Below are 17974 nucleotides of genomic sequence, written 5' to 3'. Positions count from 1 at the left end.
GCAAAGCCTCGCTTGATGCTTACCGTAACCTTGACACAACACAGGAGTCGTGAGGATGAGAAGTCAATAATTCAGCTGCGGGTGTAAAGTTCAAAGTTCACTATATTGACAGTAGCACGGCGAGAACTCGAAGACTCAACACTGACATAACTACCAGCCATTGAGACTCTTGACAAAGACACAGATGCCGAAACACCAGCACATAAATGGAGCATCCAATGCAGGTCAAATTTAGAAGGAAGAGGAAAATATCTGGTGTCCAAAGCGAAGCTGACCTGCATTGAATGCTCTTCTTGTGGGATATACCAGTGGTCTCCAACACAGACCCTTTGCAGGGCCACATTTTGGATTTGTCGGTACTCGGAAGGCCTCAGAAAAAAATAGTTAATGTCTTATTAAAGAAATGACCATTTTGCATGAGGTAAAACTCTTTATAGTTTATAAATCTTTCCTTTTGGCTAAATCTTAATAATAAAATTGTCATTTATAGCTAAAGAGACAGATGATCAAGAAACTGTTTTATTTTACTTTTATGATTATGATAAACATACCGAGGGCCTCAAAATAGGACCTGGCAGGCCGCGAGTTTGAGACCACTGAGTTAAGGGGAACAGTTAATCCGTTGACTGGGTTGGAGGGTAGAGGGGAGAACAAGACAATCAAGCCACTGTGACATCACTGATGAGGTTGGCTCTTATTGGTGGAATGAGGCATTATGACATCACAATCTCGGCTCTGCTTCCCAAAGACAAACAGGATTCATGGATACAATTAAGGCAGTGGTCTCAAACTCAAACCCTTTGCAGGGCCACATTTTGGGATTTGTCGGTACTTGGAGGGCCTCAGAAAAAAAAAATAGTTAATGTCTTATTAAAGAAATGACAATTTTGCATGAGGTAAAACTCTTTATAGTTTATAAATCTTTCCTTTTGGCTAAGTCTTAATAATAATATTGTAATTTATAGCTAAAGAGACAGATGATCAAGAAACAGTTTTATTTTAGTTTTGTGATTATGATAGACATAACGAAGGCCTCAAAATAGGACCTGGCGGGCCGCATGTGGCCCCCGGGCCACGCGTTTGAGACCACTGTGATAGAACTACCGGCCATTGAGACTCTTGACAAAGGCACAGATGCCGAAACACTGTCAGCGTCGAGTCTTCGAGTCCTCACAGCGCTACTATCAATAAAGTGAACTTTGAGCTTTACACCCGCGGCTGAATTCTTGACATCTCTTCCTCATGACTCCTCATGGAACGCGCTACCAGAGGATGTGATAAGCAGGAGCACGCTACAAGGCTTCAAAGAAGGTTTGGATAGATACCTAGAGGACAAAGGGATTGAGGGGTACAGATAGGAGTAGAGGTAGGTTATAAGGATAGGATTAGAGGTAAGTTACAAAATTAGTCAGGGACCACTGTTCAGGCGATAGGCCTGATGGGTCGCCGCGGGAGCGGACCGCTGGCCAAGATGGACCTCTGGTCTGTCCCAGCGGAGGGAACTTCTTATGTTCTTATGACTCCTGTGTTGTGCCTTGATTGTCTCGTCGTTGAGGCCCTCTTTTTGGTGGGTATTATAACCTTGAGCCATTCACTTTGGGAATAATTTTACAACTATACAAATGTCTAAATGGTATGCGCATAGTTCTCCTTGTGTGGCTATAGGTAAATTTTCAAAATGAAAGGATGTACACACTTCTGCTTTGGCAACTACCATAGGAAGTTTGTGAAAATATCAGGCCCCTTATAATGTTCTCTATAACAAATGGTGGGTGTACAGGAATGAACTTCGCTCAGAAACCCCTCCCCCCCAAACTCGTAATCGCCGACAGGAGGATGCCCAACTCCTCCTGTCGGAACCCCGGAACCCCCTCCCCCCCCCCCAAACTCGTAATCGCCGACAGGAGGATGCCCAACTCCTCCTGTCGGAACCCCGGAACCCCCTCCCCCCCAAACTCGTAATTGCCGACAGGAGGATGCCCAACTCCTCCTGCCGGAAAGCCCAACGACCCCCCCGCCCCAACTAATCTCCCTCCCCCAACTAACCTTTCAATGTTGGTCAGCTGGACGGGTCTTGCTGCTGTCCAGCCGACAGGTCTGCCTCGTGGAAATGAGATGGCACGCCCCTTCCCGGCCCATCCCCGCTAAATCTAAGGCCTGATTGGCCCAGGCTGTAGAAGCCTGGACCAATCAGGCCTTAGGCATAGCAGGTCCGCCCATCCCCACTAATCCTAATATGTAGTGTGATAAATTATTCCCTGCAAACTTCACATAATAAAGGTATTTTGAAACATAATATCAGCGCTTTTTAAAGTACTTTAAGCACCAATCGTAAGGATTCTGTTAACAGCTGCAACAGAGATATCAACTTGTTTTGCATTTTGACTTTCCGTGGAGGGGGTCTGCGGAGTGCCCACTTTATATCACATCTTCAACTTGGCTGATGACATCAGCAGTGCGCAGTCACGTCTGGGCAGTCATATCAATGTTGCAAATAAGTGTCTTCCCTCCCCCCAGGTGACCGCTGTTTTGCAGGAAACGTTTTGAAAAAACTTTTTTCACTCCATAACATTGCATTTATCTCAGAAATTTTATTATTTGTTAATCTTCTAGTAAAAAGTAGGTTTTAAAAACAATTTTTTTTTTTTTTCTTCTTCTTCAGAATTGCTTTCTCAATTTCTGGGTAAACATGGCCATTAACTCTGCTTGTGCATAAACTTCCCTGGACTGAGCAGAAGAGTTTCTATACAAGTGCATGCTTCAGAAAATAAGTCTGTATGCATGAAAATTAACTGGAGAAATGTGTGTGTGTCAAGAGCTCTTTTTTCTCCATCTAAGATAATAATGCCCTTAGCGTACATGAGCACTTCAATTTTTGTGGCTCCGTGCGTCCGTCGTGTGGCGTGTGTGCAATGCGTGCGCACATTGGGAGCCGACATCGGGGAGAGAAGGAGGCGGCGGTGGCAGCGACCGAGCTACGGAGCTAGGGGAGGGAAGGCCACAACTACTGCCGCTCCGTGGTCGCACAGCCTTCTCCTCTGCCTCCACTCTCCCCTCTGGGTGAATTTCCGGGTCGAGGATGAGGATTTGTTGGAGGCTGGTGGCGCTGCTGCAGAGGGAGTGGGATGGGCTGGGGAGGGCGGTCAAAGAAAGGGGAGCGGGGCACAGGCAGGGAACAGGAGAGAGGGAATGAAAGAGATAGACAAGACAGCGGCCAAGGAGAGAGAGAGAGAAAGAGAGATAGAAAGACAGACAGTGGCCAAAGAGAGAGAGAGACAGAAAGAGACACAGGCAGCGGCCAAGGAAAGAGAGAGACAGAAAGAGACATAAAGGCGCATAAACAGTGGCCAAGGAAAGAGAGAGATAGAAAGACAGACACACAGACAGCGGTCAAGGAGATAGAGAGACAGACAGCGGCCAACAAGAGAGAAAGAGACAGAAAGACAGACAGACACACAGCGGCCAATGAGAGAGAGACAAAGAGACAGAAAGGCACATAAACAGTGGCCAAAGAGAAAGAGACAGAAACATACATAGACAGTGGTCAAGAAGAGACACAGAAAGAAAGAAAGACAGACAGACAGCGACCAAAGAGATAGAAAGACATCGGCCAATGAGAGAGAGAGACAAAGAAAGACAGACAGACACATCTATTCTAGCACCTTTTAATGTAACGGGCTTAAAGACTAGTAAGAAATAAATGGCTAAGTGTGCACTAGTACAGCTTGGTTCACAAATAGGCCTTTGACAGCTATAAAATGAGTATGCTACGAATATGTAATGTGACAAATAATTTTTGCAATCTATGTGGTAATTAATAAATTGAAGCTCTCTGGAGAAGGCTCATCTGTGGCACAGGGCCCTGGTTTAGGGTAGTGTTAGCATGGGCCGTGCATTATCATACTTTCAGGGAAATGATAAGACATCATCGCACCCCCCCTCACTCCTCCTAATGCACTGTGGGACCTGCAAATGAACTACAAATCCCAGCATACCCCTGACCAATTCAAGTGTGTACAGCCCTGGCCTGTTTTCTCATGCTCTTAAAAGATGCACACTTACAAGAGCTAGAATAGGCCTGGGGAAAGCCACTGCTCTAGCCCTGGGATCGGTAGAATGGAATCTCGTTGCTCTTTGGAGTCCGGAATGTTGCTACTCTTTGGGATTCTGCCGGGCACTTGTGACCTGGATTGGCCACTGCTGGAAGGAGGACACTGCGCTAGAAGGACCTTCATTTTCACCCAGTATGGCTATTCTTATGTTCTATAGAAAACTCTCTGAAATCGGTAAAGGAGGGTCGCATAATGGGCAAAGGCCAGCATGACCTTAAATACAATCCCTGGTCTTGTCTCATGCGCCAATGGGGTTAGTTCACTTGTGAGCAAAACATTGACTCTGCCCCTAAATCTTCCTCCTGTGCCAGCTACACGCCAGGGCGGATTTTTTGACAGGATGGGGTGTGATGCCTGAGGAAACTGCTCACCAGAGCACGGTGTGGCGTGGTCGTGCCGGGCTTGTGGGAAAGACCATTTGGGTCGTGCCCACACTCACCCTGTCCGTTCTCGTAGTGCCTCTTTTCCTCGTCGGACTCCTGGAACGCCTTGCTGTAACCGCAGCGCCTACGAGAGGAGAAACAGGAAGGAAAGATGGGCACACAGAGAGGCCAATTTTCAAGCCATTGACACCCAAAAACTGCCCTCTCTTATTGCTCCTAGAAGTCTGCAGGTTGTTCCACAGGTGTTTAAATTCAAAGAGGAAAACTGCATTTTGAAATCCTTCGAATGTATTATTCTAGCTAAACTGTACCTGCAGGAAAGGCACGCACTCTGCCCTTATAGCACATTTCAAAGCAAAACGTACTTTAAAAGGTAAAAAAGTCCACCAATCTATGTTCCATTACACAGCCTAAAAATTAGCAGTACAGACCAGTCCTCACCTTCAATCCCTCCTTGTCCTGACCCAGCTGGCTCCGTACTACCCCACCTCCTCCACCTTGCAAAGGCCAATCCTCCTACGCTCCTGCCCTGTGCAAACTGCTAAACAAAATGGCTGCTGTGAGTTCCTACGTCAACCTTGCGAGACTGCGGGAACTTGGGAGGTTGCCACGAGAACTCACAGCAGCCTTTTTCTTCAGTGGCTGTGCATGGGGCAGCAGCTCAGGAGATTGTTCCTGCCCCGGATCACCCATGGACCACCAGGGCGTGCAAGGTAGGCCTTTGCGAGGTGCAGGAAGCGGGAGGGAGGTGGGGAAGTGCAGAGCCAGCCGGGACAGGATATGGGAAGAGTTGTTCCTGTCCCAGCTCTCCACTGAACCACCAGGACTCAAGGCAAACCGGGAGGGGGGGAAGAGGTGGTGTCTTTCATTGAGTCCGGGAATGGGAGGATGGGTACATATCTGGGGATGACTCCAATCTAAACAAAACAGAGACCCCATTTTTTTGCCCCAAAAATCTCTGTTTATATTTAAATATATATGGTAGGTTATTTATACAGTGCTGTCTGCCCTTAATTATTTCATGTTTATATGACAAATTATACAGCCATATAATGTGGAGGTTAATTTTATTAAAGGTCACCTATGTATGGAAGCCACTTAGATACCTATTTTATAAAGATAGATAGGCATTACCTGTCTTTATGAAATACTGAGTTGTCAAATGGACGCTGACTTTTGTGCGTTCGTTTTTGTAAACTATTTGTGTAAATCACGCCACTGCCTGTGTTCCAATCAAACTCTGCTTCCAAACATTCCTAGTCTAAAGCTGTGTTTGCTTTTCCAAGTGGGGGAACTTTGCATAGAGGCCTTTCATGCTCAGACACCAGTGTACGTATGCGAAAACTCCTTTATAAAATTACTTCCAAAGAGTCCAAGGAGGGGCTGATATTCAGCCGGCAGCGAACGGCGTTTTGCTGACCGCCACCAGCGTTAAACCCAGAAATTCAGTGCCAGGTCACATCTGGGCACTGGCTGTGAACTTCCAAGTTTGTGGAGTTGGCTAATGTGTAGCTGGTTCAGCACTTAATTGACTAACCTTTATGTGACCTTATGTGGTTAATCTCAGCACTTAATTGGCCAAATGCTGACTCTACACCCGGAACCCCCCTCCCCCGATCAGCTGATGGCAAAGGATCCCTCGGCAATTCTCTAGCTGGTGGCTGTGACATGGGCACCGGTTAGAGAATAGGGCCGGTTTGGACAGACGTAATTCGGTATAGGAATTCTCAGCAGCTGCTTAGACCCGGCTTCCTATACCGAATCTGCCCCTAAATGCAAATTCCACCATGGCAGGTTACACGCATAGCTGGCACTCTAGAATGCTAGTGCATACGGGCCAAAATTTAGGTGGGAACGCTTGCATTAGCTCGACGGCGTGCAACTGGTAAGTGTTCTTTAACCAGCGCCCATGACCGCGCCAATTCTCAGCAATTATGGTCAAGACTTGGTAAACACCAATTAGCAGCTAATTATCATGCTATGTGTGTAACTGACATTATTCTAGAAATTTGCACATTCGGTGTTCCTGCCGCAGTTTCCCCCCTCGTCTCTCCAATCACTTTTGTTTCCTTTCAGGGGAAAAAGCCCGTGACCGGCAGTGCTATCTTCGCCCTCAGTGGAGGAGAAGCTTAATGCGACAAAAGACGTATGAGGAGGAGACTGGAAGCCCTGAATATGTATACCTTAGAGCAGGGGTGTCAAAGTCTCTCCTCGAGGGCCACAATCCAGTCGGGTTGTCAGGATTTCCCCAATGAATATGCATGAGATCTATTTGCATGCACTGCTTTCATTGTATGCTAACAGATCTCATGCATATTCATTGGAGAAATCCTGAAAACCTGGCTGGAGGGACTTTGACACCCCTGCCTTAGAGGGAAGGGGGGGATATGATTCAGACGTTCAAATACTTGAAAGGTATTAACATAGAACAAAATCTTTTCCAGAGAAAGGAAAATGGTAAAACCAGGGGGACATAATTTGAGGTTGAGGGGTGGGAGACTCAAGAGCAATGTAAGGAAATTCTTCTGTACGGAGAGGGTGGTGGATGCCTGGAATGTGCTCCCGAGAGAGGTGGTGGAGAGGAAAACGGTGATGGAGTCCAAAAAAGCGTGGGATGATCACAGAGGATTTAGAATCAGAAAATAATAGTAAATATTGAAGAACTAAGGCCAGTACTGGCCGTTTGGTGGAGGATGGGCTGGGGAGGGCTTCAATGGCTGGGATGGTGGAGATGGGCTGGAGTGAGACTTCAGTAGTTGGAACCTAAGCACAGGACCGGGTAGAGCTTTGGATCCTTGCCCAGAAATAGATAAGAAGATAAAAAAAATTTTTATTGAATGATGTTGGGCAGATTGGATGGACCATTCGGGTCTTTATCTGCCGTCATCTACTATGTTACTATGTAATGGTTAGTGCAGTGGCTTGAGAACCAGAGGAACGAGGTTCAGTTCCCACCACAAGCTCCTTGGGATACTGAGCAAGTCACTTAACCCTCCGTTGGCCCAGCTACCAAATCAGAATATGGAAACTGCTTTGATTTTAATCACAGAAAGGCAGTGTATCAAATCCCCCCCACCCCCACCTTTCAAACCTTACAACCGGACCACTCTAGGCAGCAGGGAGCGCAATGGGTAAGTGGGGCTGATGAAGAGGGAAGGATGCTTCACATCCAAGCATGTAATGGTATGACACTAGGACTGGCTCTGTTTAACCTTCTGACACGGAGCTAGGCAGCTGCCTTACTACGAATAACCACCGTTATTAGCTCCCAGCAGATGAGATTTTTGGACACACACACAGAAAACATAACTGGAAGATACGCAATGCATGGCAATTCCATATAGCACAGAGGGCTGAGCCTGAGGTCTGTTTGCTGCATCACCTAGCCCAGGGGTAGGCAATTCCTGTCCTCCAGAGCCGGAGCCAGCTCAGGTTTTCCAGATATCCACAATAAATATGCATGAGATAGATTTGCATCTCAAGGAGGCAGTGCGTGCAAATCCATCTCGTACATATTCATGGTGGAGATCCTGAAAACCTGACCTGGCTCCGGCTCTCGAGGACCGAATTGCCTACCCCCGACCTAGCCAGATGTTTAGCCCTAGCTACGCAACCCTGCCAGATGTGCAGTAACAGATAGCTCTATGCTGTGCAGATGAGACATTACAGATGTGTCCCGTGTCCTGCCAACTGTGCATTTCCACATGCCAGTATCCGCAGGGCATTTCACACACCTCTTCCGGCAGATCAGAACCAGGAGGAGAATCACCAGCCCTGTGATTAGCGCCAGGCAGATCCAAACGATGGTAATGGTGTCATAGCGCAGAGTCCCTGCCAGGAAGGGAGAGAGAGAGAGAGAGACATACACAGAGGGTGAGAGCAGAAAGTGGTCGCATCACATTGCAGAGCACACAGTGGGGTGTCAATGAGATGGAAGAGTGGAGGGGGAAGAGACAGACGTGCAGCCATAGCATGCTGTGACTGGCAAGAGAGATGAGCCTCGGCAGCAGACGCACTGACAGCGCAGACAAACGCACGCAGGAGTGGCGAAAGAGTCTGAAATGGGACAAGTGCGACATGCGAGACAGACGGGAGCATGTCCGTCAGGCAGGAGTACATATAGTGACATATGAGACAGAAGCCCAGCAAAACACAGACTGCTAAAAAGGGAGGGGGATGGGGAGGAATGCACAGAGTGAGACAGGCAGGAGCAGTCACAAGTGAGACTGTCGGGAATACAGGGAGGATGCCACAGGAAACTGTGAGACAGGCAGACCACCAGTGAGCAGAAGCAGTGACGAGCGAGACGGGAGCGTGGGGAGAAGTACACAGAGTGACAGATAAGGCGGACAGAAGCCGTCGCAAGTGTGACTGTCATAGAGGAGTACACACAGTGACATATGAGACAGACAGGAGCACAGCAGTTGTCGCTTCCTGATGAAGTGATGAGTTTTCCTTTGGGCAAATGTGTGACACGTCTCCCACCGGCTGCCACTCGGCAAAGAACAAGGCCTATCCTCTCCCTGCCTCACAAGATTTGTGATATATGGCAAGCAGCTCTGTCTACAATAATTCATATTTGTTCATTGTCTTTGTGCCTGTGAGCATGAAATGGGGGGAGAGTAAGGGGGGATATTCATATGCTTATTTTCTGTTAAACAGTCCATGTGGTTAAATTCACCTCCCCACCATTCCCCTGCTGGGGTCCAGCTAAGTTTTGTGTAGATAACCCCTGTTCACATGGAGTGGATTTCACCAGATTATTCGGCTGCACTGGCCGGGTTTGTTTTTGTCTTGCAGTCGTTGAATATCAATCCCTCAGTAACACCTGGACATCAGTGGCGAAGGAAATGGAAGAGAGGGTCTCCGGGATGGAAGTGGCGCTCTGGACTGCCAGACTTAGCTACCCCATGAAAGATGGCCGAATTAGAGGCAGTGGCGTTGGCAGGGGCACGGCACACCTCCTGCTCCCCACCCTTCTCCTTGCCATACACGCACGGCCCTCATCTTCCCCTGTACCTTTTTTTACTTCACCGGCGCTCTCTCTGACGTCACTTCTGGGACCCGCGCCTATGAAGTGATGTCAAAGGGTGAGCCGATACTGATGTAGGCGTGCTGCTCACGTCGGATAAGTGAAAAAGGGATGGGGAACGGAAAAGGGGCGCATTCATGTGGGAGGTTGGTGCTCACCCTTGCCACACCACTGCTTAGAGGTTATGGGAATATAAGTCCTTAGCGATGCCATTCCCGTCCAGCAGCTCCCTGGGGAGGGCAGGTCACAACAGTGAGAGATCCCCAGAGTGCTAGTGAAGAGCTGAGCTGTCTATTCTCCTAGGACAAGCAGGACGAGTCAGCCGCATATGGGTGATGTCCCCGACAGCTCCCGTGGCCGACTTATCCTGCTGTCCACAGGAAACTTAAGTTACAGGTAAGTAACTGCACCCAGCTAGATGACAGGAGGAGGTTGGGAGAGCCGGATCTTGCAGGGGGTCTCACTAGGACAGGTACTTTGCTCTGCCAGTCTGTCATTCCACGCCTCTGTTCTGTGCCCCGACCCCTCTGCATGCATAAGAACATAAGAATAGACTTACTGGGTCAGACCAATGGTCCATCAAGCCCAGTAGCCACGGTGGCCAATCAGAGTGATATAACAAGCTCTGCAGAATGCCAGGGAGTGGGTTGAAATGAGTCATGTCTCTGTGCAGAGTACCTGCGGGGCTTCCAATTCCTGTGCGAGTGCCAGACAAACCCAGTTTCAGCACTGGAGCTGTCGTGGGCGTGTCCTAAGTGACTGGAGTCTCTAGTGCTCCACACTGTATCATCGATAGCCCTCAACCTTGTCCTTTGCATTAAAGGTGGGAATTTTTCTGTGTATATAGGATCTCTAGGACTGAATCCAAGTCAAAAAAAAGTCCAACAGGAGGAAAAGCCCACGAGGAAATCAGTCAAGGGAAAAAGTGGGTACGAACAAGTCTTTCCAACTGAAAAAGAGGCCGAAGAAAATCAATCGTTTTATTGTATGAATCCACAAAAAGGGAAGACCCGACAAGGCCGTGTTTCGGCGTGTACGCCTGCCTCAGGGGACTCAAAATGCACTAAAACATAAAACAGATACAGAACAGATAAAAAAGTAAACTACAAAAAGATCCAACTGTTATAATATCATGAATAAATACAAAAATTATGTGTAGACAGACATTACCAAAAGACAAGAACATATTACCAAAGTATTATTAAAACAAAACAAAAACAAACCCCATGTTTTACGAAGCCGAGCGGCAACGGCCCCGAAGTCTTTTAAATCTCTATGGGCTTCGTGGCTGTTACTGCAGCGCAGCCGCTAGCGTGGCTTCATAAAACAGGCCAAAACCCAATAATGACTGTTAAAATCATAAATCCATCAGAAATGCCAAACCTGGGTGACTATTACATCTTTACCCAGGTTTAACATTTCTCATGGATTTATGTTTATATGACACAGTCCGCACTGGTAATATGTTTTCTCGTCTTTTGCAATTTTTTTTTTTTTGCTTTTTCTTAATTTTAGTATTTTTTTTTTTTGTAAATCTTTATTAGTTTTCAATTATCGACAGTGCAATACAGTGAATTTAAACATAAACGAATCAAACAAAAGTACAAAATTTTAGTATTTACTCATGATATTATAACAGTTGGATCTTTTAGTATTTATGTTTGGTTTTTATCTGTTTTAGTGCATTTTGTGGCCCCTGAGGCAGCCATATTATACGCCGAAACATAGTGCTGTGTTGGGTCTTCCATTTTGTGGATTTATACAATAGACACTTGATTTTATTTGGCCTCTTTTTCAATTGGAAAGACTGTTGTCCATATCCACTTTTTTCCTAGTCCCAACCCCCCCCCCCCCCGCACCACCAAGTTACCACATACTGCTTTCCCGTGGCCCCACGTTTCCCTTTTCTGCAACCCTCACATTCTGCTTTTCCGTGGCCCTTCAATTCCACACAATCTCCATATACTGCTTTCCTGTGGCCCTTCACTTACTCACTGTCTCTGTCTCCACCTCCAGGATCTGGCTGAAGCGGCCGCAGCCCGCAGAGGTGCGGGCACGCACCTGGAAGAGATAGCAGGTGGAAGGCTTGAGGCCAGAGACGGTTGCACTGGTAGCCTTGGATTTCAGAGTGGAATAGCTCTGCATTTCTTTGTTCTGTAGGGACACAACACAGTCAGTAGGGGGACCGTAGACATATCCAGCACCAGGACAAACACCCATCTCCTGGGATAACAAAGCACAGTCAACAGGGAAGCCCTGAATTACCAGGTGAGCATGAAATAACACAGTAAGTGTAGTTACTTACCTGTAACGTAGGTTCTCCGTGGACAGCAGGATAGTCAGCCACATATGGGTGTTGTCCCAACACCTCCCAATTTGCGGATAAGCTCTCCAATAGCTCAGAGAGATTTTTTTTTTTTTTTTTCTCTGAGCACGTGCAGTGCCCGGGCCCCACTGGGCATGCCTGAGCCCTACCCATTTCCCCCTGCTTCCCCCTAATCCCCAGGATGTTCCTAGCTGTGGCCGGGTCGGCCGTATGGGGAGGCGGGTGGGTTGTGTGGCTGACTATCCTGCTGTCCACGGAGAACCTACGTTACAGGTAAGTAACTACACTTTCTCCTAGGACAAGCAGGATGAGTCAGCCACATATGGGTGACTCCCTAGCCGAGGGATGTACCGACTGGACCTGCGCCTTAGCGCTTTGTGCATCCCTCGCCTGGCTGTGGAGGCCGAGCCGGGCAGGGTAATCAGGCAAAGCAGGTAAAGTTGTGGAAACAAGGTTTTAGATAAAGTGCTGTGTTAACTGAGCAATAATACTCACAGAACAATGAACTGGTCAGTGACAATCAATGAACAGTGAGAAACCAACTGGTCAACAGTGACCATTCGTACTTGCATGTGAGAATTCATACTTGCCTATTCCACATTACCAGGTGAGCATGAAATAACACAGTACTCTCCTTGCTCTTGTACTGTAAAAAGAAGTCTTCAGAAAAGGAATGAATTTGTAATAGACTCAAACTGTTCTAGAAAAAAAACTTGGAGAGTGGATATTGTTACGGACTTCACATTTCAAGACAGGAATCCTCTCTGGCGCATCAGAGTCACAGAGCTGCCTAAGCTTTGGCCGTAAGAGACTGAACGTGGGTTCTCCCAGCACACCGAGGGGGCTCTGTAGTGAAAATGACAAAGAAGCCTGTGGCAATTTGTAGTGCAGCCAATTTATCAAGGCAAGAGATTCTAAGGATTAGACTCCACTTCCTTGTTTGGTGATCACTAGTGCAGACGAACGCTCCAAAATCCAATGTCACGGATTCCTTGTGTGCGCATTATACATAGGGCTACCAGGCTTCCAGATTGACCCAGACAGGTCCGGACGGCTTTTCAAAACCCGGCACCAGGTTTTGAAAAGCTTCCCAGCTCGGGAGGACATCTGCGTATGCGCGGATATGCCGTGATGTCACGCACTTGCACGCACACATGTGCTGTCATCGCATCACACCTGTGCATGCGCAGACGCCATCCCAACACGGCTCCGCGCATGAGAACAGGTTGAGGGGGCGTGGCTTGACTTGGGCAGAACAGGGCGGGGCTGGGTGGGCCTGGGGGGTGGGGCCAAGAGTCCAGATTTTAAAATAGTAAAATCTGGTAACCCTAATTTTATTTATTTATTTAAAAACTTATATACCGCTTTAAACCAAAGCAGTGTACAATCAACATACAAAAATATAAAACTGTACATCAAGCGAACAACTCTTCCACTGATTTTGTTTTCTGGCACCTCTTCAGCTGCTCTAAGTTGGCCTCTTCCTGAGAGGAAGCTATGTATCTGCTGCTGTCTCATTGCCTCGCGTGTGCGAGGAGGGACAAAACTCGCGATTAATACTTAGCCAAGAACCCATGTGCTGCTCACACAGAACCGGAGCAATGTGTGCAGACAATAGACAACAAGCTAGAATGCGCCGTGCTGCCACCTAGAGGCAGAAGCCAGCACTTCTAGGTCAGGTAGAATGAAAAATAGCAGTTACCTTTTCGAAATACTTGACCTCATACTCTAGGATGATGCCATTGGGCTGGTCTGGCTCGTGCCAGAGCAGTGTGACACTGTTTTGTCCTGTGCTCTTCTGGCGAATAAGCATCACCTGTGATGGAGCTGAAGAATGAAGGAGAAATGAGTTTTAGCATCTTGGAAGCTTCGCTGCAGTGGAAGGGTTTGCCAGCTAGCTCCAGACTGATGCCACGGGGTTGATTCAGCCTTGGGTTCACCCCACTGGATGCTGGGATTTGTAGTTCAGATTTCCCAGTTCCGCTGGCGTACTAAGGGGGGAGGCGGATGCACCGAGCACCGTGTCAATGGCGGCACAGGCGCCTCTCCGCCCTGCCACACCACGCTTGCGCCATCCCTCCCCCGCGAGCAACTTTTCCTGCCTGTTGCTTGTGCCAGCCTGGTTCCCCCTCTGAATCACTTCCGGGTTACGGGGCCAGGAAGTGACATCAGAGGGAAATCCAACGCTGGTATGAGCAGCATGCTGCAGAAGCCACGCACGCTGGCGAAGATTTAGAGGTACAGGGAGGAGGGGGAAAGGGATAGCGGGAAAGAGCAGGGGGAGGGGCACCATCGCTTCAGGCACCTCCTACCCTCACTACACCTCAGTCCAGTTCCATTCCACAAGAAATGCAAAACTTCAAGTCCACGTGTGGAGCAGTGGCCTAATGGTTAATGCCGTGGCCTGAGAACCAGGTGGACTGGGTTTAATTCCTACTGCAGCTTCTTGTGACACTAAGGAAGTCACATAACTCTATCCATTGCTCCAGGTACAAATTGGGTAACTGTATGCAATATATCAACTGCTTTGATTGTAACCACAGAAAGGTGGTATATGAAATCCCCCCCCCCCACACACACCCCTTCTCCCTCATGCATGCAATGGAGCATAGCTAAGACTGGATTCACTGGAACAACTGATACAACAGTACCAGGAGTCTGGGTAGCTAGTAATAGAGGGCTGTAATATTTGGAGCCTACCTGCCTGGTTCGTGGTAATGTTCACGGTGGCAGATCTGCGTGGCTCCAGGCTGAGGTCTGACACACCACTGATGGCCTCGATCCAGAAGGTGTAGTTCATGTGAGCAAGGAGGTTAGTCACAGTGATAGAAGTCTGCCAGAGGCCCATTTGCTGTGGGATGAATCGGACCGCAGCTCCACAGGCCTCGCACTGCCCTACATCCCAGGCACAACGCCTGCAGATCACGTCGTACAAGATGTCGCTACGTCCACCCTTGTCCAGGGGAGATGACCACTCTAATGCCACTGCAGTGCCATTCACGCCAGAGACCAGGCTCACAGGAGCTGATGGGGGACCTAGCAACAGAAGAGATGTGTAAAGCGAAGCAGTGAGACCTCAGCCAATCACACAATATATAGGCGCCCCTCCATATTCGTGGGTTTAGGAATCGTGACTTTGGTTATTCACGAGATTCTAAAATCTGACCCATCCCCTCCTCCCAGACCTCTTCACGCCTTACTTTTAAAGCTTGGTGGTCTAGCAGTGAAGCGGGACAGGACCGAGCTACCTACACTCCTGCCTCGGGCAGAGCCGCAAACAAAAAATGGCTGCCGTGAGTTCTCATGGTCTCGTGAGACTACAGCAGAAACTCACGGCAGTCATTTTTGTTCATGGTTCTGCACGGAGCAGGAACGTAGACGAATCGCTCCTGCCCCGCTTTTAACCACTAGACCACCAAACTTTAAAAGTCAATTGCCACAGGCTTCTTTGTCATTTTCAGTGTGGTGGGAGAACCGAAGCTCAAGTCGCTTCTGCCAAAGCTTAGGCAGCTCTGTGACACTGGGAGGGAGGTAGGAGTGAGTTAGAGTTGGCCCTAAAGTTTTCGCAAATTTTTCTTATTTGCGGACCAGCTTTGCCTTTAACCCCCGCAAATACGGAGGTAGGAGTGTACCTTTGGCATCTCTGCCTGGGCTCTCATCAGATCGTCATCATGACTGATCCCTCTCCTTTATGCAGAGCCCTTTTGCTCTTGGGGATCGTCATATGCAATACCTTCCCTTTCCTTGTGACTGTCTTGCAAGAGGTACTCATTGGACACACTTGGTTATCATATGCTCAGTAGAACAGTAGGCTCACTTTGACAAAACATAAACGACAGTGTGGGAACCCAGATTGTCATTGGGAAAAGCCCTGGAAAGGGCGAGAATCCTTCAATTCATCTATCCCCAACGTACTCACTGACTCCGTCTCTTCCTTCTCATCTCCAACTCACCCTGCACAACATAACATAGTGACATAGTAAATGATAACAGATAAAGACCTGAATGGTCCTTCCAGTCTGCTCTGTAACTACATGCATTACAATTTCATGATTGAAATGTCTTTTTTTCTTCTTTGTTTCTTCTGGGCCACAAACCTTAGAGGTCCACCCGTACTGTCCTTAGGTTCCAACCATAGAGGAAACACCCTTTAGGGATTCAAGACAAAGTTAGACTGCTGAACCAGAACGTATGCAGGTAGGGCTGGTCTCTGTTAGGGAGCTGGTCTTTGACCAGAGGGCCGCCGCGTGAGCGGACTACTGGTCACGATGGACCCCGGATCTGACCCAGCAGCAGCAATTCTTATGTTAACCACTAGAGTTGCTATTGAAACTCACTCCAGCCTATCCAAACCATCTACTTTACGGGATTCAGACCATGAAAGTTAGCCGTTCATATTCTAATTAGAGATCCTCTGTGTTCATCCCATGCTTTTTTGAATTTTGTCATCATTTTCCTCTCCACCACCTCCTTCGGGAGAGCAGTCCAGGCATCCACCACCGTCTCCGTGAAAAAGAATTTTCTAACATTATTTTCAACCTCAATGTATGTTCTCTAGTTCAGTGGTTCCCAACCCTGTCCTGGAGGAACACCAGGCCAATTGGGTTTTCAGGCTAGCCCTAATGAATATGCATGAAGCAAATTTGCATGCCTATCACTTCCATCATATGCAAATCTCTCTCATGCATATTCATTAGGGCTAGCCTGAAAACCCGATTGGCCTGGTGTTCCTCCAGGACAGGGTTGGGAATCACTGCTCTAGTTGAACGAATTTCCCTTCTCCGGAAAAGACTTGGTGTGCATCATTTCACCCCTGTCCCTCTTTTTCTCCAGAGGTGAGGTCTTCCAGTCTCTTCTCATACTTCTTTTGGTGCAAACCCTCCTACCATTTTTGTCACTTTCCTCACTTTTCTGCAATTTCTATTCAAATCCATTCCACCTTTCCCATCATTCAGCCTTATTCGTCACAGAAGAGGTGGTGGAGACCAGTGTTCCCTCTAAGCGGGCGGGTGTTGTGAGCAAACTTTTTTCACCGTGAGCCAAAAATATCGGGCGCCAGCAAGTTATGAGCCAACTCGCCCGATTCTCCTCTCGCCGCCCTGCCATCTGCCGTACGCCTCTTCCGATCGTGCGCTGTGACGAGAAACGTGTGCGCTGCGATGTAATATTTTGTGCGCCAGCGCACGCCAGCGCAGCTTAGCGGGAATACTTCAAATGGTTTTATTTATTTCCCCAAATTTATTTTTGTTATACGCATTGAAAATATTTGATATTGCGTTTAAATCAAAATCTCAATAAACTTGAAACGAGTGCCCGTGAGATTGTGGGAGGGTTAAATACTCAAAACTTAGAAGTTTTTGCTACGCCAGCTTTCTGGTATCTTTACATACAGTGGCGTACCTAGCATATGTAACATCCGGGGCCCATCATTTTTTGGCACCCCCCCCCATCTGTAAGAAAAACATGATTTTTAGTAACAAACCACACGTCACACATGAGTACCTAGGAAAAGGCAGCATCTTACATATTGCAGTGAGCAGTACATCAATACACCCATTGTAAAACTAAACAAGCCAGACCAGCACAGATCAATCCTACACCGTCAATCCTAACAGAAAACCATGTCTTTCGAACACACAGAACACAGAAAACACCTTCGCCTAGTAAGGAATATGTAATCACAAACTAACCCCTCCCTCTTTTACAAAACTGTAGTGTGGATTTTAGCTACGGAGGTAACAGCTCTGATGCTCATAAAATTCTGAGCATCAGAGCTGCTACCACCAAGGCTGGTGCTAAAAACGCTTCACAGTTTTGTAAAAGGGGGGATAAAATAAAAATACATAGACAAAGGTTAAATTGAACCAGCAAGAAGCTGGACTCTGCATACAATGCTTCACAGAAACAGTGACACATGTCTCCTAAAGCAATAAATAAATAGAAATTTTTTTCTACCTTTGTCTTCTGTGGTTTCTCCTTTCCTCATCTTCTTGTAACTCTCTTCCTTCCATTCACTGTCTGCCGTCTCTCTTCCCCTATATGGCATCTTCTCTCCTTCTATGCCCCTTCCAGAAACTGTATGCCTCCCCCTTCCATCTCTCCTTTCACCCCATTGGTCTGG

The 17974-nt window shown here is 47.6% G+C and overlaps 1 protein-coding gene across 11 annotated transcripts in view; it reads right to left on the bottom strand.

The window, feature by feature from the left end:
• The window catches only part of EPHA8 (EPH receptor A8), a 129954-nt gene that overhangs the window by 49301 nt on the left and 62679 nt on the right, over positions 1–17974 (bottom strand). For 5 of the 11 annotated variants that reach the window (XR_004537111.1, XM_033922072.1, XM_033922078.1 and 2 more), the window contains 5 exons: positions 14554–14889; positions 13556–13680; positions 11519–11681; positions 8230–8326; positions 4552–4619 (listed from right to left, as the gene is read on the bottom strand). Coding sequence is in view for 8 of the 11 variants with exons in the window: in XM_033922072.1 (XP_033777963.1) it covers positions 4552–4619; positions 8230–8326; positions 11519–11681; positions 13556–13680; positions 14554–14889 (789 nt within the window). In the remaining 3 variants the exon portion in view is untranslated. Of the gene's footprint in view, positions 1–4551; positions 4620–8229; positions 8327–11518; positions 11682–13555; positions 13681–14553; positions 14890–17974 lie in introns of those variants that run through there. The other 6 variants (XM_033922080.1, XR_004537113.1, XM_033922075.1 and 3 more) reach the window with 6 other exon arrangements.

Source organism: Geotrypetes seraphini, chromosome 15 (assembly GCF_902459505.1).
Source record: "Geotrypetes seraphini chromosome 15, aGeoSer1.1, whole genome shotgun sequence".
NCBI classification, from domain to species: domain Eukaryota; kingdom Metazoa; phylum Chordata; class Amphibia; order Gymnophiona; family Dermophiidae; genus Geotrypetes; species Geotrypetes seraphini.
Note: the sequence above shows the minus strand (reverse complement) of the source record. Positions and strands in the feature narration are given on the sequence as shown.